The sequence below is a fragment of the Archocentrus centrarchus genome, chromosome 16, assembly GCF_007364275.1.
Source record: "Archocentrus centrarchus isolate MPI-CPG fArcCen1 chromosome 16, fArcCen1, whole genome shotgun sequence".
NCBI classification, from domain to species: Eukaryota; Metazoa; Chordata; class Actinopteri; order Cichliformes; family Cichlidae; genus Archocentrus; species Archocentrus centrarchus.
The window spans coordinates 16,690,897-16,715,581 of record NC_044361.1 but is presented as its reverse complement, the minus strand read 5'-3'; the positions used below and the strand labels follow the sequence as shown (position 1 = coordinate 16,715,581).

At 40.1% G+C, this 24,685-nt stretch overlaps 1 protein-coding gene across 1 annotated transcript in view; it reads left to right on the top strand.

The window, feature by feature from the left end:
- Positions 1 to 21,295: 21,295 nt before the first annotated feature.
- Positions 21,296 to 24,685, top strand: part of irx1a (iroquois homeobox 1a) — a 4,743-nt gene continuing 1,353 nt past the window's right edge. Inside the window, 6 exon segments of the mRNA XM_030750227.1 lie at positions 21,296 to 21,405; positions 21,544 to 21,816; positions 23,146 to 24,143; positions 24,145 to 24,248; positions 24,523 to 24,536; positions 24,538 to 24,599. Of these exon segments, the coding sequence (XP_030606087.1) occupies positions 21,574 to 21,816; positions 23,146 to 24,143; positions 24,145 to 24,248; positions 24,523 to 24,536; positions 24,538 to 24,599 (1,421 nt within the window). The 5' untranslated portion in view covers positions 21,296 to 21,405; positions 21,544 to 21,573.

Below are 24,685 nucleotides of genomic sequence, written 5' to 3'. Positions count from 1 at the left end.
TTTGAGTAATATCAACATTTACAGGGTTCTAGCCAGCAGTTGATCGCCGGGCTGAGAGTTTCACTGATTTTCTATGTATCAGAACTGTAATGTCACTACAATTAGCAAGCAGGGCGCACCCCGCACACTCTGCGAACACCACCCCATCGCCGATACCAGACTGTTTTTTTTTTTTCCCTCTGGCTAGATTGCTGCACTATAGTATTATTTCACCACAATTTGCAATCTACCACCGGGCACGGCCAGTTTCATTCAAATTGTGCACGTCCGATCTCTCGATGATCCTGTTCACGTGTGATTTTGTGGGGCAAAATAGAGACTAGTGTGAAACCGAGGGGGAAGGAGAGTAAAAAGGGAGCTCAAAGGACAATTTGGGGCTTCCTATTTAACATAAAATCCTAGGAGCTTGTCTTGTTTCTTGTCTTCATAGAATCACAAGGCTAACACACTGAGGTGTTGCTTAAGAAATGTTTATTAACAATAGGTGCAGGTAAACATGCATCTTATTTTCAGAGCATTGTAACACAGACAGAACAAAAACCACATTGTTCCTCTTGAATCCGAGGTTCGACTATCAGACGGACCCTCCTTTCCAGCACCCTGGCATAGACCTTACCAGGGAGGCTGAGGAGTGTGATCCCCCGATAGTTGTAGCACACCCTCCGGTCTCCATTCTTAAAGTAAGTAAGTAAATAAGTAAACTTTATTTATATAGCACCTTTCACAGATAAAATAACAAAGACACAAACAGCTGATAAAAATAATAAGTAAGACATTTAACTAAAAGCTTGCATTGAATAGAAGTGTCTTAAGCTGCTTTTTAAAGGAATCAACAGAGTCGGCCACACGGAAAGAGAGGGGCAGGGCATTCCACAGCCTGGGGGCTACTACCTGAAAGGACAGGTCACCTCGAGTTTTAAACCAGGTCTTAGGGACCTTCAGGAGGTTCTGGGTTGAGGAACGAAGAGTGTGGCCTGAAGAAAAAAGGGGTCAACATTTCAGTGATGTATTGGGGGGCCTGTCCATTAAAGGCTCTGAAAGTCAAGACTAAAATTTTAAAATCAATTCTAAATTTGACAGGTAGCCAATGTAGAGAGGAAAAAACCAGTGTGATGTGTGCCCGTCTGTTAGTTCCTGTCAAAAGCCTAGCTGCAGCATTCTGGACCAGCTGGAGACGAGTGGCAGCAGATTTATTAAAACAAGTAAAAAGAGAGTTACAGTAATCTAAAGGAGAGGTAATACAAGCATGAATAATCATCTCCAGGTCAGATTTGGACACATTGCCCTCAACTTAGAAATATTCTTCAAATGATAAAAGCAACTTTTTACCAGAGGTCTTGAATGTCTGTCCAGAAGCACTGACTGTTCAAATGGAACACCAAGGTTTCAAAGGCTGGGCTGGGAAGAAGAGCCCAGAGAACCAAGGTGTTGTTTGATCCAAGAAACTTTTTGTTCAGGAGCAATGATGAGGGTTTCAGTCTTACTAGAATTTAACTGAAGGCAGTTGTTAGCTAGTCAGTCCTGAATACAAGAGACACAGTTAAGTAAATCAGCAAGCTTGTGTAATTTTGAATCATTGAAGGAACAGTACAATTGAATGTCTTCAGCATACAAATATACACCTTATTAAAGCTACTGATAATCTTACCAAGGGGGCTGATGTATAAGAAGAACAAAATGAGGCCTAGGACTGAACCCTGAGGAACATCATGGAAGAAGGGAGTGACTTTGGATATTATGCTATTTGCAAACATGGAGAAGGTTCTGTTGCTCAATAGGAGGAAAACCACTTAAAGATGGGGACCACCACCCTGGTCTGCCAATCCAGTGGCACCGACCCAGATTTCCATGTGATGTTGTGGAGGCGTGTCAACCAAGACAGCCCTCTAACATCCAGACCCTTCAGGAACTCAGGGCGGATCTCATCTACCCTGAGTTGTTTAACCACCTCAGTGACCTCACCCCCAGTGATGGGTGAGTCATCCCCCTCATCCCCAGACTCTGCTTCCACTACAGAATGTGTGTCAGTGAGATTAAGGAGGTCCTCAAAGTATTCCTTCCACCGCCTGACTATAACCTCAGTTGAAGTCAGAAGCGCCCCACTATAGACCGTGTGTGCGCCGCTTCCCCCTCCTGAGTTGCCTGGCAGTTTGCCAGAATTGCTTCAAGGCTGTCCAAAAGTCTTTTTCCATGGCCTCACCAAACATCTCCCACACCCGAGTTTTTGCTTCAGCCACCACCCAAGCCATGTTCCACTTGGCGTGCTGGTACCCGTCAGCTGCCCCCAGAGTCCCATAGGCTAACCAAACCTGATAAGACTCCTTTCTTCAGCTTGATGGCTCCCTTCACCTCCAGTTACCACCATCTGGTTCAGGGATTACCACCACGACAGGCACAAACCACTTTGCAGCCATAGCTCTGAGCAGCAGCCTCAGCAAGGAGTTTCAGAACATGGTCCATTCAGACTCAACCTCCCTTGTAATGCTATCAAAGTTCTGCCGGAGGTGGGAGTTGAAGATCTCAAGGAATGGGGCCTGTGCCAGGCATTCCCAGCACACCCTCACAATATGTTTAGGTGTACCCAGTCTGTCCAGCATCCTCCCCTGCCACCTGATCCAGCTCACCTCCAGGTGGTGATCAGTTGACAGCTCAGATCCTCTCTTCACCATAGTGTCCAGAGCGTACGGCTGCAGATCTGAATGTTAGGATTACAAAATCAGTCATCGACCTGGGAACTAGGGTATCCTGGTGCCATGTGCACTTATGGACATCCTTATGTTCGAACATGGTGTTTGTTATGGACAAACTGTGGTTTGCACAGAAGTCCAATAACGAAACACCATTCAGGTTCAGATCAGGCAGGCGGTTCCTCCCAATCAGCTCCAGGTCTCACTGTCATTGCCCACGTGAGCATTGAAGTCTCCCAGTAAAATGATGAAGTCACCAGATAGAGCACCCTCGAGCACCCTGCCCAGAACCCTGCAAGAAGCGTGGGTACTCTGAACTGTCATTTTGGGCATAAGGCCTGGCTCCAGGGTGGGGCCCTGGTAACCCTATCCAAGCAGTTCCCTTGATGACTCTTTTATAGGGGTCTTTGGAATCGCTCTTTATCTGGCCCCTCACGCAGGACCAATTTGCCATGGGGGACCCTACCAGGGGGACATGCCCCTGGACAACATAGCTCCTGGGATGACTGGGACACACAAACCCCTCCACCACAAATGGAATAGAGAATATTACATGCATAATATCATCCAACCGTTCACCATCACTGAATTAGCAAGCTGGCATGGCATTTAGCATTAGCAAGCTAATGTTATGTACAGTGGTATGCAAAGTTTGGGAACCCCTGATTATTTTAATGATTTTCCTTTATAAATCATTGGTTGTTCAGATCAGCAATTTCAGTTAAATATATCATATGGCAGACGAACACATTGATATTTGAGAAATGAAATAAAGTTTATAAGATTTACAGAAAGTGTGCAATTATATTAAACAAAATTAGGCAGGTGCAAAAGTTTGGGCACTTTGCTATCTGGGAATCATTTTCTGTGTAACTTTATCAGTCTCTCACATTGTTGTGGAGGAAATTCAGCTTACTCTTCTTTACACTGTTGCCTTAAACTGGGTTGAGAGCTGGACTTTGACTTGGCCATTGTAACACCTTGAATCTTTTCTTTTACAACCATTCTGTGGTAGATTTGCTGGCATTCTTGGGATCATTGTCCTGATGCATGACCCAGTTTTGGTGAAGTTTTAGCTATCAGACAGATAGCCTCACATTTGGCTTTGGAATACTCTAGAACTCTGTAAAAATAAGCTGTGCTGTCATGTTATTTTCAGAGAGAAAAGGCTTTCACCTGGCAACCCTTCCAAACAAGCCATATTGTTCAGTTTTTTTCAAATTGTGCTGTTATGAACTTTAACATTTAACATGCTAACTGAGGCTTGTAGAGTTTGAGATGTAGCTTTTGGGTTTTTTGCAATTTGCACTGTCTAACTTTGGGATGATTTGTCTGGGACATCCACTCCGGTGAAGATTAGCAAGTGTGTTGAATGTTTTCCACTCACAAATAATTTTTTTTTTACTGTAGAATAGTGGACTTCAAATTGTTTGGAAATGGCCTTATAATTCATCATGGATTGATGGGCAGTAACAATTGCTTCTTTGAGATCATTGCTGATGTCCTTCCTCATGTATGCTCCTGACCTGTAAATTGCCAAAACCTCTTATTTTATAGAGATGCTCACACTCGTTGATGATCAATTAATCATGTGCATTTTATTCGCATCAGCTGGCTGCTACTTGCCTTCTTCATTCCTATGGAAGCAGTAAGGGTGTATTTAGCTTTTCTCACACTGCTCCTGCATTTTGTTTACCTAATTTTAAGACCTGCTTAGAACCAGATGGTTTTTATTATGTCCTGATATGTAAATCTTTAGGATTTAAAAAGGGTGTATCTTCTTTTTACCATGACTGTATATCTATTTGATGGGCAACAACTAAGCCAGAGTACACACACAGACAGTCCAAACAGTCAAGCCAGTGTGAAATGTTTTATACTTGCTTTCTATTAGACAACAGGGGTCAACTTCACTGACTCAAAAGCAAGTGTAATTGTATGGAAATCAGCAATATAAAAATTGTCATTTTTTCTTTTGAATTCTGATGATTTTATGAACATTTCAAGTTTGTTTTTTTTTAAACAATGTTCATGCAGGGAAAAAAATATATATGAAACTGAGTATGATTTAGGGCACTGGAACCTTGTGATGCACAAGTTGCCACAGTATGAGTATACAGTCACCTTTGGTCTTCTGTCAGATTCAGACCTTGTTTATTACATCTAGTTTCAAAAAGGCAACATGGTCCAAATTCAAGGACCACGGGGCTTCAGAATAGTACTCTACAAACCAGTAGGCAATGGCAGGACTTCAAATAATGGACTTCATATTGTTTGGAAATGGCCTTATAATGCGTCCCAGATTGATGGGATTCCCAGATTTATGTACAGTCTATGAGACTGTATATAAAACACACACACACAACTATAGCATCCACAGTGGACAAGATAATGCATTCACCTCTGTGACCCTTCCAGTGACCCTTCCCACTAATGGGACAAGTGGATCTAAACAATGGCAGCAAAATGCAAATGCACAGTGAAGGAGTCCATTAGACTCACAGGTTCAGAGTTTTCCTCAAATTTATCAACTCATCTGTGCCTGCACTTACATGTAAGTGTATATGTCAGACTTCACACTGAAAGTGTTTATTTCATGTAACTCCACTTTGTCTCTGGTCATTTTACATGAGGTACTTAGTAGCTTTCCCAGTGCTGAGAAAAACAAAGTTGAACTCAATACCAAATCTAGTTTTGTGAATGTTACCTTCCAGCCTCCCCTCCCACACCCCTAACCCCGACCTCTGTTAGTAGTAGCCATAAACCCATTTAAAGTCCCAAGGGAGAAGCCCAGTTAACGCCTCTGCTCCCCCATGGTCAGCTAATGAGAAGGGGCATGCATTTCTGCAAACCCCTTCCTCGCTCTTTCTTGCTCAGCCCTCTCAAAGTGGCATCGATCCTTGATGTCAAAGGCCTACAATTTCTGGAGTACTCAGCCCAGAATCCCCAAACCAAGCTCCCAGCAGAGCCAAATTAGCAGACCTTCAACACATCAGAGCCTTAATAAAATAAAGGTTACTTTCTGAGACTTTCATCTCTACATTAACTCTTGTACTTTATGACCACAATACATATTTACCAGTTTCAAAGCTAAATCTAATGAGTATATCATATTGAGCTTTTGATGTACAGCAAGAAGCCATTTGGTGTCATTTGGTGATCAAGTGCCATTGATAAGGTGGCACAGGATGCAACTGACAGACTCTTTGTTATTTCATATCCATTAATAATCTATGATCTTCTTGTGTCCCTCGCCTCTAGAATGGTTGCAGGCTGTTTACATAAATTGACAAGGATGCTGAAAAGGCACGCTGCGATTTTTGAAAAGTATTTTAGCCCCCAGAAGACATGATAAAAATGGTATTTATTAATTGGATGGTACCCGGGCTCTGTTTACATATTTCAAATCCATTTATTATGTTTTCTTTACTCAGCCATGGAAAGGCATTTGACTGACACAAATACATTATTCTATTTGTGTGTTATGTCCCATGGGTATGTTAATTTTTATTTTATTTTTTCTTGAGTGAGTAAATTTAAAGGAAATACATCACAAGTCTAACACCCAAGGATGATGTCTGTTTTTTTTCTCTCCCTCCTTTGCTTCCATTTTCTTATGTTTGCATGTGCTCAAAGAAAATCAAAACCATGGTACAGTTGAATATATTAATTAAAAGCAACGCTGAAAAAGACGACAGAAGAGAGCATTCAGTTTATGCTTTTAGGTCAGTCTGCAACCAAATTATTTGTTGGCAAAGGGAGCTCTTAGTTTTGTCAACAGCCCTCATATTGGAATTCATCATTTTGAAGACTAAGTATGAAGGAAGAAAACAATCTATTCTGTCATTTATTATTCTTCAGTAATGAATTCTCCTCAGGAAAACTGAGGAGCTGTTTTTAACTGCCAGGACCATTTTGGGGGAAGGATGACTGATATATTTGCTCTGGTTGACAAGCACTCATTTGACTAGTCATATTTACTTCATCCCTTGACAAACTGTGGACTTGATTATCTTTCATGTGAACCATGCAAATGTAGTTTTTTTTTTTTTTTTTTTTTTTTTAAGCAAGGAACATGACAAGGACAATCACAAGTGCTAAAGAGTCATTTTCACCTTTACTTTGAAACCCAATTTAAATCCAGATTTTTCTCTTCTAAGTTGAAAAAAATAACTTAGAGTTTAGTAATTGTCTAAACATAAAACTCCTAATAAGCATGCACATTCACAGATATATTTGGCATTACTTCTGAGCTACGAGAGCCTCTGTTAACATGGTGCTTGTGCTTTCATCCACCAAGCTTGTCGTAAACGAAAAAGTGAGGAAAAAGAATCTTCAATTTGGTGAGCACAACCTGAGTCATTATTAAAAATGACAGTTGAACCTGATGAAATTGTATTCCCAATTGAAAACCAAATTACTATCAGGCCAACATGATTTCCTTGTGCTAGGACCATACTAATTTTGTGTCAAAACATCGGTAAATGTATTTAAAAGCCATAATAGCTTATTACCATGCAGTCTTCCTTCGCCCTCGCACGTGGACCCTATTAATCTAGAACTTCGATTTGCATGTAAATGTGGTCAACTTTCATATCATCAAAATACATGAGTCCTACACCATCAGCAGGCCAGCGAGCCCTGTTTGTGTGTGTTTGTGCATGTATACATAAAAATGTGACCTGCAAGCTTGCTTAAAATGTATGCAAGTGTGCTTCTATATGCACAAGCTATTACTGATTTTTTATATGCATGTGAGAATGCAGTGTGTGAATGTTTATGTGTGTATGAGTGTTGGCATAGGAGGATTTAGTTTTGAAATAATGCATTGAGGTTTTATGTGCAATTACTGACATATATTGGTCATTTCAGAGAGGACAGGCAGGGTGGCAAGATAGGAAGAGAAAAAAGAAGAAGAAACGCATCATAGTGAGACACCAATGTCTGAGATGCCTGAGAGGACAGTTGCTTCTGTTTAAGAGCCAGAGTATGTGTGACCTGACACTGGGATCAACAAAAATTCTTTATTCTTTTATTCACATACTAATCATCCTGCTGATTATAGTAAAGGCTAAAGATATAATTGCCTTCTATTTTGTGGCTTGTCCCAACTTTGCAAAGTTTAGGCAAGTTTTTGTTTTTTTGTTTTTTAATCTGTGTGCAGACTGTGCCAGCTATGAGCCAACACAATTGTGATACAATTCAAGGGAAAGAGGTACAGAACTGCTTTAAAACCTTTAAAAAAAAAAAAAGTTTTCCCTGTTACTGCATCAGTGTGTGCCATGAACCTGAGCTATGGCTCCAAGCATCATCTTACCATCTGCCCCAGAGACTGCCAGGTATCAATTGCTTTTAGCAAGGATAAATATCTTTGGTTTACTACAGACAGAAAAGTATTAGCTTAAAATTCATAGATCACGCATTGTTATTTGATAATGAGACGAGTGACTATGTGTAAATTCCTGCCAACACTTTACCTGGCCCGGATAGAAACCCTAACAACTTTTCCTCCTAAACAGCTACCCTCTCCTTCACATTACATTCTTCACATTGCACTACATACCACAGCATTTGTAGCCAACTGTGATTTTTTATCCAAAAGAAGCCAAGCACACAGTGACACAACAAGCCGAAGCACCATCTTTATTTGAAAGGATGTGAAACTGAAATGATGGATGGGTGAAAAAAGATGAGGAATTAGGATGGGGCAGAAAAATAGATCAAAGGATGGTGAAAGGTATGACAAAAGAGGATGGTAGGAAAGAGAACAGGGAAGGGAAGGACAGTGACATAGTGTAGGTTGTTGGTGGTGGAGTTCTGGGTGTGTGTGAGTGCGTGTGTGTGGGGAGGGTGATATGAAAGCCATGCAGGAAGCTTTAATTGGTCCCTGTTTCCATGGATTCATCACTATTTCATATGCTATGGAACCTTTGCATGGATAACTTACCTGAGGCCTCTACAGCTGTTTGATACAGCAAAGGAAAGAATGACTAATTTCACTGGACTCTCATTTTACTGATCTGTTCTCTGCTTACCGACATCAGTGTTCACAACGCAAACAGAAAGGTAGATTTAAACATGGCCAATGAACTATTTAACACTCTGGAGTTTTTACTTAGAAAAGTTACATGTAACACGTGTGTATAGAAACACAGACAGTGTTATGAATCATACAGAGTCATATATTTCAGAATGCTGCTGCAAAAATATCAACTTTGCTATACTATAGCTCTGACACAGAAGATATCCAACTCTGACAGGATAGAACATTAGATTATAAGGTAGTATGTTGACTTGGCTAAACAAACAGAGGAAACACGGTTTTATTGGAATTGCTATACTAGAAAGCATAACCTCTTCAGATTAACAGTGTTGGACTATATTGAGTAAACACAGTCATTATAAACACAGTCATAAATTAATTGTAATCATATAACAAAATTCATTATAGTGGCCTATCTCTTCAAAGGATAAAATAACGATACCATTGTTATTTGTGAGAAGTACATACAGCACTTCTTAAATTAAAACATTAATGCACTGAAAAAAACAGACATGAGGGAATGCAAATACTACCTTCCTGTGGTGTAACCTATGAACAATGTTGATTGCACTCACTAAGGAGGCAAACCAATTTTCCATCATTATCCTGTAAAATATCATTTGATTGGCTGCTCAGTGGCAGGGGTCCCAGGTGGCTGCAGGTCTGTCGTCAGGCCAAGGAGGAAAACACACAGCTTTTCGCTTTTTCTGTCAAAACTGGCTTAGCCCAAATGGTATCACTTTAAATGCCATGACAGTGGAAGGTGGAAGGGAGTGTGATGGGCCTAAGGGTATACATAGACCCAATATGCTAGTGACACTGATACAAGTGTAATTCTAGACTATTAGAGTGACACTAGAGATTCTCCCAACCCATAGAAACATACACACACATTCACACACAAAAACCTGAACACGAAGCAGCTGAGGCGGCTGGGTTTGGGTTTGGGGTTGGGGGAGGGGGGGCTATGTGGAACAGGCTGTCATGCCATGAAAATTTAAGAAATTCTTTAACCTGGCCTTTCCTCATCCCCTCCTCTTTTGAATATTTTATAATGCCAAAATGATTTATTAACTTGAGACAGGTACAGCTCAGTAGGGCCAGGTAGAGCCACAGGGACAACAGCGGGGTAAGACCCACAGGGTGCCACATTGATCAAAAGCAAAGGAAAAAAGCTGGTTTCTACCATATTTTACAGTGGATATTATTTTCAGTAATGTTGCCCCTTTTTATGGAAGTAGGTTAAATGAGATTTTTTTTTCTTTTAATGTGTATTGTAATGTAATGGTTATTAGAAAATGGAAGAAAATTTTCTTTTTAACTTTGTAACCTGCTGATTAATGTTTGCTATTTCAGCTAATGGCTGTTACAATGTATCAACATCAGTCAGGGAATAGTTCACCTATAATTCCATTTGTTTTATGGCTCATAATTGCCAGAGACACCATTTGGTTAAAAATGTCACAAAGGTCACAAAGCAAGGGTGAATGTGGAAGGGAAACGTGGTGATCAGACACTTAATACCTCAAACAATCCATGTCAGAGAGACAGAAAAAGAAAAGACAAAGAGCAGTAGGAAGGCAGGGGTAAAAGAAGAGGTAGAGAACCATGAACAAATAAATGAGACAGAAAGGGAGAACCATCGAAATGGAGCTAGCGTCAGGGAGCAGTGAAGCAGATAGGGCCCATGGGAGCCAATGAGAGAACAAAAGCGGCCCTTCTGCTAATTGACTGCAGAATTAGCCCCATCTCCCCCATTGGGACTCTGGTGAGGCAGTGGCAGATGGAGGCAGACTGGACACCAGAGCAGAAAAAAGGCCTGCAAAACCTGCCGTGAAGCTGTCCACAATTGTGGGTCACAATACTGCAACGTGGTCCTTGTTTAACAGGACACGGCCAAGCACAGAGAAAGGATTGAGAGGGCTGTGGGTGGGATTAAAAAGGTCATTGGAAGAGGATGGGTAGGGCAGGATTATTATTACAAATGCTTTATTTTAGTATAGTGTGCTTTTTTAAAAAATACAGTTAATTTTTTTATATTATTTAAGCAGAATAATTGTGATTAACAGATTTTATTCCCAAGACTGAAGTTATAATAATGGGTGCTTTCAGATATAAAATTACTGAATTAATGTAGAATCAATAGAACATGTAACTGTAAGGAAAATCTTAGGATAAATGAATTTTAACCTGTAATTCAAAATGCTAGTTATAATGTGGCTTGGCTCAATACTTGGCCAACTTTTTTCTCATGTAAGATGTTACACTTAATATTAAATACTCACTATCAAGCTATTTCTTTCTAAATAGTGTTGAAAAAGAGCAAATTAATGATTCAATTAACAAATTAGTCAATAAACAATTTTGACTATTTTTTTCTGCTAGTTAAATGTGTGGCTATTTATGTATTTTAAAGCAAACATTTATACAAAAACAAAGAAATGAATAAAGAAAAAGACAGAAAATAATCAACAGGTTTTTCTGCTAGTTAAATGTCACACTTCCTACTTATTTAATTTCTATTTTTTTGCAACTGTAATACTCTCTCTGTGTTTCTCTCTCTCTGTCCTCAAACTTTTGTCAGCTGTTAGAAAAATGAATGTACTACAGCATGCATACATTCCTAACAGCAGACAAATCTGAATCTTAATTTTCCTTGAAATAATAGAGGCAATAATACACTTTTTAATGTTTAAACACCCTAGCAGAAGTATATTCAAGTGTGTAACTGCAAAGTTCTGGCAGCCGTTTTTGCAGCAAAGAGTGAGTGTGACTACAACAGATCTCCACATATGTTTGATAAACTCATAAAAATCCACAAATGCATTTAAGAGCATTTTCTCAGGTAATGATCAATGATTCTAAAATAATAATAACAATAATAATAATAATAATAAAATGCAATGGGGAATAAATTAAAAACATTATCAAAATATTTATAAAACCTCTCTTTCGTGATATCAACTTTTCATTGCTCAAATAAGTTTTTAAAACCTGAATCAAAAATCCAGATTCCAGGCTTCAAAAAGCTGATAGAAATGCATGACAGCAGTTTGCCCACCCTCACACCATACCATCCTGCATATCCAAGTAGCTACTTTTACTATGAAGTTGAATTACATTGCTCAAAGCACTTTTTTAAAGTGCCAAAAGCAGCCATTCCTCTTCTAGGGATTACTCTCGGGAGTGTATTTACAGTTTCTTTCTCTCATATAAAGGCTGTATGGAAATCAGAGGACTACAGACAGCACTCATAGGTTGTTTTGAAATTCAAAAAAGGTGGGGAGTTAAACTATATTGTCCTTTTGAGGATGCTTTCCATTCTGCACTGCACCATGACTGTCATAGTAATCTGATATGACAAATTCACATACAGTGGATTAGCTGCCGGTGGTGAAAGCTAGAGCGGTTAATATTTGTTGATGTTGCTTTTATCCAGGAAGTCTGGTGTCCCTGGGCTGTGGTACCCTGATGAGGAAAGGAAAGGAAAGGAAAGGAAAGGAAAGGAAAGGAAAGGAAAGGAAAAACAGGCAAGAGAAAAGAGAGGAAGACTTATTTCTGGGTAGAAGGATAAAAAAAATCTGAGGGCCACTGGGCCTGCTCATCACTTTGTATGCTGTCAAAATCTTTGATGTTCCCCAACTCTTGATGTCGGGGGCTATGAAAAATGCTTAGCTCAATTTAAGCCTCTCGCAAAAAAGGGCTAACAACTGTAATTAAATCATTAAATTCTTGTCTACGCTTCACAGAGCATAGAGAAAATTAACTTCCCACCAACCTCATTTTCTACTTGAACATGAAATAATGATTTTTTTTTTCTCAAGCTCATATAATTACAAAGCTAACATCTGATAGAGTCAGCATCCAGGGGGGATTATCACATGCATGAGTATTAGACCTCATTACCAGCTTGACTGCAAAATTATTACATCTTGTAATTGGATGGTGAGATTTATACACAGATTGGCCGGGTTTCTGTAAGATTGTAATTACAAGCTTCATTGGTTTGCTACTTATCGGAACTTCACAGAGAAAACAACTGGTAAAATGAAATGAGCATTTCATTAACCTATCGCCTTATCAGGGGAAAAACCTGTGTAACGTTCATGTATGCATTAACATAAATAGGATCATTCATTCTACCGCCAGAAAGCCTGGGCCTGTAGTTCTGCTTTTTTTTTTTGCAATGAGGGTGGAGGATAGAAGAGAGAAAGAGAGTGGTGGCGGTGTGGGTTTGATTGCAGTCGGAGTAGGAGGGGAGGAGGTTGTGGCAATATTCATTCATTTTGACAGAGTTTATTTAACCTTCATAATCCTGTGTTGATGGGGAACGGAGGGAAAAGGGACACATGGGCTAAAAAAGGGATGAGATGGAAGGGGAATAGGGGGAAGCGAGGGCTGCAAGAGGTGAGGGGGAAAGGAAAAAATAATAATATATTATTTGTCTAACGTTACAAGGGATGAACTCAATATATCTATTACTTAAAGAGTAACTGACTGTGAAAGTGTTCATTTCACGAGAGACGAGGCAGTGAGCTGGCAGGGACTCTTGGGGCTCGGAGGTGTCTGCTCTTTTCCTCTTTTCTAGCTCCCTCTCTCTCCCTCCCTCCCTCTCTCTCCCTCCCTCTTCCTCTCTCCCTCTGTCTTTTCCTCTCTCTCTCTGCTTTGATGTTTCCCTTTTCACTATTAACAGACTCTGGCCGTGTTCCTGTCTTGCTCAAACACAGCAGCAGGTGCGGCTCGTATGCCCACATAAATAACGTCCTAACACAATGACACCGGGGGATCGATTCAGATTTTGATGGGTGCTGCTCCTCATACAAAAGGTGTGTGTGTGTGTGTGTGTGTGTGTGTGTGTGTGTGTGTGTGTGTGGGGGGGGGGGGGGGGGGGGGGGGGGGGACGTTTGTGTGTGTGTGAGTTTGTACATTAAGATGGGGGTGAGCAGAAAACAAATAGGGACAAGCAAGATGGGACAGACGGGGGGAAAGAGGTGGGAAAAGGGGGTTAACAAGAGTGATGGTGAGGGGGGGTATAAAATAGTTCAATTACAAGGCGAACACAATTTCTCTCTTCTTAACAAGAGATTTCATGGTGTGGGCCAATGTTTGGCAGAAACAGCTGAGAGCCACTAATGCTAAAGAATTACACTCAAAAGGGGCCAGATCAACGGGCCCCTTTTGAGATGAGAGTCAGTTGTTATTGAACTTCATTGCCCAGACTGGTTTCTTTTTCAGCTGGGATCAATGATGCTTCAGCATGGGCGTGATGTAAAATCCCATGTTGCAACCTGTCACCCACTCTCTGAGTAACCCCATCACTGCACTGGATACAAAAGACTGAGTGCTTGTTCTTTTAAGTGCTTCCTGATTTACCCCTTTGTAAGAAAAAAGAAAACATTTCACAGTATATCCAGGCTATGGTTATTTATTTATTGTCATTTATCCAACTTGGCATCTTGCAGACATTAATAAAAAAAAAAGTAGAAAGTAGAATTTAAATTGGCTGATCAACATTTTTCTCATCAGATTTCCAGGGACTATTAACAAAGTTGATATTCCAGTTATGTTATGTAGAATCTGATGAATTTCTGCCTTAATGAGCTGATTTGGCAATTAAATCAAGTCATAATGTGTTTTCATAGATTACGACACTGTCACTATACAGCAAGAGGGTTCCTGGTTTGAATCCCCTGACCGGCTGGGGCCCATCTGTGTGGAGTTTACATGCTCTCCCTTTACTTGTGTGGGTGTTCTCCAGGTACTCCAGCTTCCTCCCACAGTCCAGGTTAATTGGTGATTCTGATTTGGCCATGTGAGTGAATGGCTGTTTATCTCTTTGTGTTAGTCCTGCGATAGACTGGCGACCTGTGCAGGGTGTACCCCATCTTTTACTAAGTGACAGCTGGGTGAAAGCCTTGGATAGGGATGGATATTATGTCTGTATTTACTGACCACCACCTGATTTACTCAAATTGTATAATTATGTTTGACTTTTGAGAATATAACCCCCCCCCCCCCCCCAGCCCCGTTTACTTCATTGTATGCATTTGTAAGTTATTTGTAAGTTAGCAGTTGGCAGTAGTGGTGACTGAATAATAGTAAAATATAAGTAGAGTGTGATAAATGCCTTCTAATTCTCTGTCTTCTCTTTCTTCTTTGCTTTTGAATAGCCTTTATCGTTTGACTGCAGTATGATAAAACACAATTGTTAGGTCAGGATGTTTCCTGTTCCTGACAAATTTATCTAATCCACAATCAGAATGACCAAATCAATCAACTCAAGTTGTATATTCTAGGATATTTGACTGCTTGTTTTCTTTTCTTTTTTTTTTCAGCTGATATTGAGGTTTGCCAAAAAGAAGAATCCACGCAGTTTCGCTTCACTCAAGCACATGGGAAGATTCGATCTGTGATGCAAAGAGCTAATCTCATACATCAATAACCTGTAAACCCTTATAAAACCCTGTCTTTTTGTTTTTTTCAGGTGTTGTCACTCTAACGTCCCACTCGTCTCCCTAGGTCACTGTCTAAAACTCATTACTGAATTTGACAGGCTGCTGTTTTCATCTGTGACACCATTTCATCCAATGGTTAGTCTAATCAGGAGCCACGATGGTATCAGTAATTAGAATTCAAAGTGCTCTCTCAAGTCCCCAAGATGTCAACATATGCAGGCAGAATAACAGAATAATAAATGTTTTTTTTTTCTAAAATAAAAAGCAGAATTTAATCCAAACATTATTTTTTTTTTCCAGCAGCCTCTGTGTTTATAAGCAGTTCAACACTGCAGGAAGTTAAACCCCAAAGCAGCTAAAACAAAGTCAGTCTGATCACTGATAAAGGTGATAGTAGTGTTGTTAAGAGTGAGAGGCCAAGGCAACATGGGGAGCGTGTCCAGCAACATAAAAACAGCAGGTTTCAACTACTATCAATAGTTTGAACAAAGACACACCAAAGCAAAAAAGCAGCACAACATGATAACAGATGAAAGGAAAAGCCTCATTAAAATTCCATTTGTCATGCTGTCTGTTGATCATTTTATCTATAAGTCTATCCTTTTGCACCACTATCAAAGGGTGTAATTCAAAAGAATACTTCAGTGTAAAAAAATCTTTTTCCCCAAGAAGGCCGTTCCTTAAAATTCAATTAACTCTGTTTATGAATAAACGTGGGAATTGTATCATCTGAAAGCAGATTTGCATGCTCCCATTTTTTTTTCAGTTACCGAGGTAGCAAATAAACATCTGAAATGGGAGACTAACTCTTATGAATATTTCTAAGCTAATGTTCTAAACCAGTGTTTGCGTCTCCCTCATTCAGATTTAGCATAAAATTATATGTGGGACAAAACAAGGACTTTATATTTCTGTACATTATGTGTTTACTGTACTTAGCATACATCTGCAACTGTATTTTGGCAATATTCACATATTCTATAGACTGGGAGTGTGTGGCTTACAGCCTATTGGCTCACAAGATTTTAATTTATTATTCATGAAGAAGTTAAATACCAAGTAATGGAATTAGTTTGTCAGTTGCCAAAAGGGTTAATTAGCTTATGTAGTCTTTGCTGCTGATGTGACCAAATGTAGGAAGACTTGGTATTTGTAAGTATAATACAACAGGTTACAAAGTAGCAAGTATTCATATTTCATCAAGGTACATTTAAAGGGTAGTACCACTTTAAATGTGGAGCCTGTGAAATCCCTCTGCTTGAAACTTATAGTTGAAGATGTCCTTGAGGTCTGTCAATATAGCTGCAAATAGCTGCGCTTACTATTTTAGATGTCTCATTTAAAAAAGAAAAAAATATATATATTTCATCTAAAGATACTTTCATGAGTTTTTAAAGTTAATCCTCTTAGTTCAGTGGAGCAATAAAACACTCAGCTCAATGCAGTTAAAACCTTAAAGGCTACATCCTCTTTTTCTCCCCTCTCTCTGCATTTCTCTCTCTCACACTTTTCCCTCTCTTCTTGGCTAGCTATAGCTATTCATTAGCCCCAGCCCCTATGGCAATGAGAGTCTTTAACCTCCATTAGATCTAATGTTGATATGTTTCCCCAGCAAAGAGCCAAAACAATTAACACCCCTTCTCACATTTCTTTCCCCTTGGCCCCTAACCACATCAAAATCTGGGCCCACCCGTTCATTACCCACCCCTGAGAATGCCCTTGGGAGGAAAGAAGTCAGATCCTTGGCTGTTGTCTTTTGTATGGTATGCAGTTAGAAGCCAGACTGAGTTAAAAGAAACTTGTCAATACTAATGAAGTACTGTGCTTTCCCCATAGCGTTGCCTCAGTGTGGTAGCAAACAGTTTTTTTTAATTGGATGAGATGCTTAATCATGACAATACTTTATCATAATTTGTGAGCTAGCACCTTCTGCTGTTAGTGTTGGGTCTAATTGACTATATATTTACTATACCTTCAGCCGCAGTGGTGGTAGTGGTGTTTTTGCTGCAGCAGCCTATTCTTGCTGAGAAACCAAAAATATGTGGAATGAACCTTTGTGGACTATGCTTTTCATCAGTATTTTGGATGCATAGTATATAAGATACTCGTAAAATCATGGCATACCTATATAGTAATATAATATGTGCATCTATGGACCAGAATTGGCAAGAATTCAAACCCAGAAGCTCATAGTTCATTGTCTCATCAATATTGGGGGGGGGGGGGGGGGGGGGGGTGCAGTGTGTGTGTGTGTTGGGGGGGTGGGGGGCATCACCCTCTCAAACTATTTAGCTGTCAAGTGCATAACATCCTGACCCAGAATAGACCTCTTTTATTATCCAGGAAATTCCTTGTTTCCTTACCTAAAGGTGTGGTGCAGTTGCCTATGTATTAAATGTCTCACAGTAACACCAGTGGTCCTCTGACTCCAACCCACAGCTGAATAGTTCATTTGCTCTGACGCAGTTCTGGGAGAACACTAGAACCAATGCGTGTGAGTGTGTGTACAGGGCTTGTATGCAATAAAGAAGATGTCTAACAGTTGTGATGATCCATTAATATCATTGATATTCATCTAATCTCCTCTCTTCAGGAGGATAGAGTTTTTGTTTCAACAGTTAATTTGATAATCTGCGAGGAAAGCACAAAAGGAACATTCTGCAGATTCTTAACCTTTCTTCAACTTTGGCACTCCTCGAGGCAGGAAAGGAGTATCTTTCACCACAGTTATTAGTTCACTGAGACACCCTTGACCTCTGCGGTGGTAGCCAACTGTCAACATAACCAATGTGACTGTAGTGCAGGTTCACTCTCTTTAACTTCTATCGGAGCCATTCAGGTTTACCTATTGGCACACATCCTAGAGAACTGCATCTAAGCACAGAAAGATTTTTTTTTTTTTTTTTTTACTAAACTAAGAGTTATGGGAATTAATTATAAGACTGTCATGATCCCAGATTACTGCTGGTCTTAGTTGTAAAAACGGTAAATAACAGAAGCTTGCATTATAAATCACTTCAGCCATTTTTTTTAAATAAATGTTTGTTTCTGATATTTTGATGTAAAGGTAAAGGTCAAAACAATTATGAAACATGGTCCTAAATATGATTTGTAAAGCACTGCCACCATATTGGTTTTCACACAGAGAAAATGCTGTCCATTTAACAGACTGAATTTATCAGTGTTTTCCTTTTAGTTTGTTTGAAAGAATACTGTACGTGTTTGTGTCTGTCATTATCTGATAACTGAAGTAAATGTAATTTAAAAATGTACAGCAGGTATAGACCTACTGCTCAGTTATTTTTCTTTCTATTACTTGAACATGAGTAATGGCAGAGAGCTATTCTACCGTAAATAGGAATATATGATATCTTTCTTATAGCTTTAGAGGTTCTAGTTCTATAAGGTATGAGAGAGCAGGAGAGACTGAATACACCATGTTTTCATCTCTTTCTTTTAGATTGTAAAGGTAACAGAGGTTGATGTAGACAGGTTTCCAATCCTTTAACATAATGCACACATCAAGAATATACTTAACAATGACACTATATATTAAGAATATTAAGTGTTATGAGTGCAGGTATTATTTTTTCAACTGGTGGCAGGAAAATGTAAAACACTCAGTACTTATGGACTATCTGAGTGATTTAGTCTATTAGAATGTGACCATTAAGGCATAGCAGCTTATGAAGAGCCTCCTGTAGATTTACACGATAAAACTATCAGATATGATAAGCCGGGGGATTTTCTTTCTCTTTACAAATGGGGCGGGGGGGGGGGGGGGGGGGGTATTTAAGAGTCGTTTTGACGTTGTGTATGTGTGCGCCTGTGCGCATGGCATACAGAGGCAGATACAGGTGGTGAAAGCCCGTCTGCTATGAGCACAGCATCAGAACTGAACGTGATGAAGATGAGTTTTAAACAGGAGCGAGGAGAGGATGCGGAACAAGTTTACCGTGCTCTCTCTCTCTCTCTCTCTCTCTCTCTGGTTTCAGACTCAGAAGCTTCTTGTGGTGGCAAAGACATTTTAACAACACTCAATAAATCAGTTAAGAGCGATATGGCTTATTGCCCTCGACACGTGTCTTTGTTTACCTAATTCATTCATTTTTTTTCCTGGTTTTTTAAAAATAAAATCCCATTATTTTCGGGAAAGAAACATACTTATCGTGTGGATTTTTTTTTTATTATGATTATAGTCATCGCTATTATTATTAAATTACTTTTTTGGTCTTTCTAAAACATTTGGTCATCGAGTCGATTTGTTTGCTTCTCTTTTGCATTTCCAGTGTCATTTCTGTTTAGACATAATTTCAGTCTTCTAACTACCTGCCACCCCGCCACCAACCCACCGCAGCCATCATATTTAGCCCCCTGCACACATTTCCAGCGGGTTATCACAATTGCCATTCCTCCCCTCCTTTCTGATGTGTTACCCAGATTACCATCAGTGCCCCACAGATATTTTTAACAGATCCTCGGCGCTCGGCAATATCCACTCGGAGCCATCTGGTGCAGATCAAAATCTACTGACTTCTTGGGCTTCAGTCGTTAAGGCATTAAATCTAGATCTACAGAATACCCCCTTTGACTCGGGAGGTGGGTGATATGAGAATCAAATCAAATAGAAATAGAACAGTCAAAAATGAACACCCTCCCACTCGTGAGCCACATGGCTGTGTGAGGAGTGGATAGTTAAGCAGAGGTTAGTGTCCGACCCCCCCTTGTGTGTGTGTGTGTGTGTGTGTGTGTGTATGTATGTGTGTGAGAGAGAGAGAGAGCTGGAAATTGGAAAAAGCAGTTCAAGAGGGGGTGAACAAAACTATTGTATCCGATTTTTTTTTCACTTCAATATTGTAGAATATTTTTTGAAAAGCTGGTTTTATTGTAGAATTTTTTTTTCTCATATATATAAAATAACAAAAGGCTAAACAGATTTCTGCATTATGATCTATTTATTTTTATATTTATTTTTCGGGTTTTTGTGTGTGTGTGTGTGTGTGTGTGTTGGTGCGTCATTTATTCAATTAGAAGGTAAAAGTACATGGATAACATTTTGTTGCGGATACAAGGACCTGCAGAGTTCATAGCCGGTAACGCGGTCCGTGGCATTTCCACATTCCTTTTCACTAAAAGCAAGGAAACGTGAAGTGGCTCTGCTTTTACAAAGGACAACAACAATCTGCTTTAAGTCCACACACACGCACACAGATGAAAAGTGAGAGAGAAACAAAAAAAAAATAAATTAAAAAAATAGCAGGGAGAAGATTTGGCTGATTAACTCTTTATGAAGAAATTAAAGGAACCAAAACAGAAGTCAATAAAGACTTACATAATTAATAACTCATACGGAGAAATTTGCATGAATTTCCGCAACTGTTTAGGGAGTTAGCTGTAAACGTCTTGAAGTAAGCGCTATAACTTTAAAAAGATAAATCAGAAATTCATTGTAAAAATATCAAATGTATTTATTTATTTAACAAATAAACTTTTTAAGGCATCGTCCCTATAAAGTATCTTGTGTCTTTAACGAATGCGTAGTTTTTTTTTTAAAACATAAAGTTTAATAGTAATAAATTTAAAGTTCAAACTTTTAGCGAAAAGAAAAAAGTCACTGAATTAAATAAAGGCACCAGCAGCCCGTGTTACCAAATACTAATTCCTCAGCGGACAGGCTTTCCCCCCTTTAATTACAATTTAAATCTATTCAAAGTAAGTTCCTTCTTGACGGGTTTACTTCCCCTTGTGTCGGACAGCTGTAAAATCGTGTAGACAGGTTGTCATACAACAATCAAAGCCTTCGGTGAATGGACTCTAATGCTTGAACATTTAACATACAATAACTCCAAACACCGACGGGGAGCGAGAGAGAGAGAGAGAGCGCGAGAGAGAAAGGGTGATGGTGGCGTGTGGGTGGGTGGGGGGTGGGGGTGAGCGAGAGAGAGAGAGAGAGAGAGAGAAAGGGGGCCCCAGCCAATGTGCTCACTCTATATTCACATTATCCACATTGCTCCAAACGAGGAGGAGCTTGCAGGCTCAAGTAGAGGACGCCAATCAAAGCATCAACTTCAAATTGTATCTGAGAGATCAGCCTGGAGACCTCAGGGCCAGGCGCGTCAGTCGGAGCGCAATTGTTGATCAGATCACATCCAGCGGACTTTGCGCGAGAAAAGAGAGGAAGCCGAGATTTAAGAGCGGTTTGTTTTGACTGCATACCATTGTATGTCAGTAGTAGTTGAGACTTTGGCTTAAACACTTTCTCTGTATTCACCCGGGGTTTTTACTCTTTTTTTTTTCTTTTTTTTTTCTTTCTTTTTTTTTTTTCTTTTTTTTTTGCCTCGCATACTTTTACGCACAGTTTGTCGGACGAAAGAACTGTGCAGTGGAGATGTCTTTCCCCCAGCTAGGCTACCCGCAGTACTTGAGTGCCTCCCAGGCGGTTTACGGGAGCGAAAGACCGGGAGTGCTTACGACTTCGTCCCGGGGAGGGAGCACCGAAATCGGGGGAAGTCCGTCAGCCACTGCAGCGGCTGTCACGTCAGTGTTGGGCATGTACGCCAACCCGTACGCACACAACTACAGCGCTTTCTTACCATACACCAGCGCGGACTTGGCTCTTTTCTCACAAATGGTAAGAATATGTTCTTATAATTCTGTGGAAGCACTGACGTTACACAGATGATTGTTAATGCTTCCGTCCCAAATAACACTGTCTGATCAGAAAATGATCAAGAGGTCACTTCAAGCAAAGGAATTAATACTTTTGCAATTTATTGTGTCAGATTTGTTTATTGTTCGTTATCTGGTTTAAGTGCGTAATCGATTTATCCCTCCGCTGGTGTGTTTTAGCTGCAAGGTGAAAAGTTTGACCAAATACACAAGGAAAAAAAAAAACAATATTGAAAAAAAATCCAGCCTAAAATATGTTTTGTTGTTACGCATAAAGCAAAAGAACAAGAAAAAATAACTAGACGGTTCTCACGCTGAAGAAAAACCCCACAGAGCTGCAGCATGAAAGGAAAAAGTTGCTGATTTTTATCAGACTGATTAAAAAAAGAAAAATCTGTCGCGATAAAATATCTTAAACTATAATATGGAATTCATTTTTTTTGTTGTTTTTTTTTTTAAGTTTGTGAATCCTTCTGACACAGCTGAACGCCCTTCTAACTTTGTCTACCTGTCAGGAAGTTATTGGGTCAACACATCTGGTGATAATAGTTAACTTGCAGTGTGTTAATGTATTGACTAAGGTATGTGTTAGGCCCTCATATAGTGAGTAGTGTGCTAAAACTTAAAAACAAGTGGTTTTATCGAAAAATAACAACAGCCGCGTTGCATAAATTGAAGGACCTGCGTGTGGATTCCGTCACAAGGAAAACAAAAGACTTTAAAGCATAAAATCGACATGCAAATATATCTGTGACGGGCTGAGAAGATGGAAAAAGGAAAAACTTTACTTGGGCCTTCAAACTGCTTTGTCATATTGTGTACAGAGGGAAGTTTAGCAGGCAGGCCTGTATAATAAAGCTGCCAGTTTGCATGCCACGCGTGTACTCACAAACTTTCTCTGGTCCTGCTCGCTTATTATAACGACGATTTACAGGCAATGTTTCTTAATAAATAGTCTCTGAGAGAGTTGTGCAGTTGCAGGTGCCACAGGCCTAGCATGTGATACATTGCAAGCTGAGCAGCTTATTTGTGGGCAGAGCTGAGTCAGGTGCAACTGTAACTCAAGGATTTTTAAGCCATTTGTTTGAATTGCATATATATATATATATATATATATATATATATATTATATATATATATATATATATATATATATATATATATATATATATATATATATATAATACATCGGTGTAAATAACAAGCATGTATTTAACAATTTCATGATATCAAGTGCTCATGGATTTCAGCGGGGCCACTTTAATAAACACATAATCTTTGCATTTCTAAGGGATCCCAGTAGGAGCTGAAGGACAGTCCTGGCGTCCACCCTGCCAGCTTTGCAGCCCACACATCTCCTGCCTTCTATCCATACGGCCAGTTTCAGTACGGGGACCCTGCTAGGCCCAAGAATGCCACCCGGGAGAGCACCAGCACCTTGAAAGCCTGGCTAAATGAGCACAGGAAGAATCCGTACCCGACCAAAGGGGAGAAGATCATGCTGGCTATCATCACCAAAATGACGCTGACGCAGGTTTCTACCTGGTTCGCAAACGCCAGGAGGAGGCTCAAGAAGGAAAACAAGGTGACCTGGGGTAGCAGGAGCAAAGAGGACGAGGACGGTAACTTGCTAGGAAGTGGAGACGAAGCGGAAAAAAACGAAGACGAGGAAGAGATTGATCTGGAAAGCATAGATATAGACAAAATCGACGACAACGACGGGGATCAAAGCAATGAGGATGATGACGATAAGTCAACGGAGGGGAGCAGGGACCGTAGGGGTGGCGTCGGTGCAACTGGAGAGTTGGACAACTTAGAGAAAAGACGGGCCTTCGCCCTACAGGCCCACGAGGCCTTCGAAAAATCTAAGAACGCTATTTCAATTCACCCAGGGAGTAAAGAGAACTCTGATAGCAGCAACAACAACACCACAAGAGTTTTGTCTCCGGATAGACCTGGGAGCTTTCCTCTCCCGTCTAACAATAAGCCCAAAATATGGTCTTTAGCAGAGACCGCTACTAGTCCCGACAGCTCATCACAGAAACCCACGTCCCCTTGTGGCACAGGGGCCACCACTCACCCATCAGCGCCCCACCACCAGATTCAGACCCACCCCGCCTTTCTCCCCAGTCACGGACTGTACACTTGCCAGATTGGAAAGTTCCACAACTGGACAAATGGGGCTTTCTTAGGTCAGAACTCCCTGCTGAATGTGAGATCGTTTCTGGGAGTAAACCAGCACCACCACCATCAACATAATCATCACTTGCCGGCCCAGCAGCAGCAGCAAGCAGCAGCACGACTCAGTGGTGGTTTCCCCGGTGGTAGCAGCGTCAGCAGCGCTCAGCAATGACAGCAAAGCCCAACCAGAGAGCCACAGTCCCAAACACATAGGTACGATGACAGTCTCTACCCGTACACGTGAAGTGAAGAGACATGCAAAATGTTCTTTTGGAAAACAAAAGGGATTTTTTTTAAAACTGTGCAACTCGTGCCTGTTTCTATTTCTACATGTACACAATCAAATCCTGGCGTCATCTACTACATGTGCACACATAAACACACACACAAGCTCAAAAATCATATTTAATTAGACATTTTCATGTCTATATTTTATCCAAACAGGCATGTACTTACATTCTTCTTTTTTTTTTCTTTTTTTTTTTAGATCACGAAAACGGTTGTAAGGTCGGATTCACCTCCAACACAGACTCTGAAGTCTTCTTTTCGACCCATTCATGACAGGTGAGACCAGCTTTTTACTTTCTTGCTCTTGTTGAATTTCAACACGTTGCCATAACAAGATTATCAGCCACAGCCTATAATAAAAT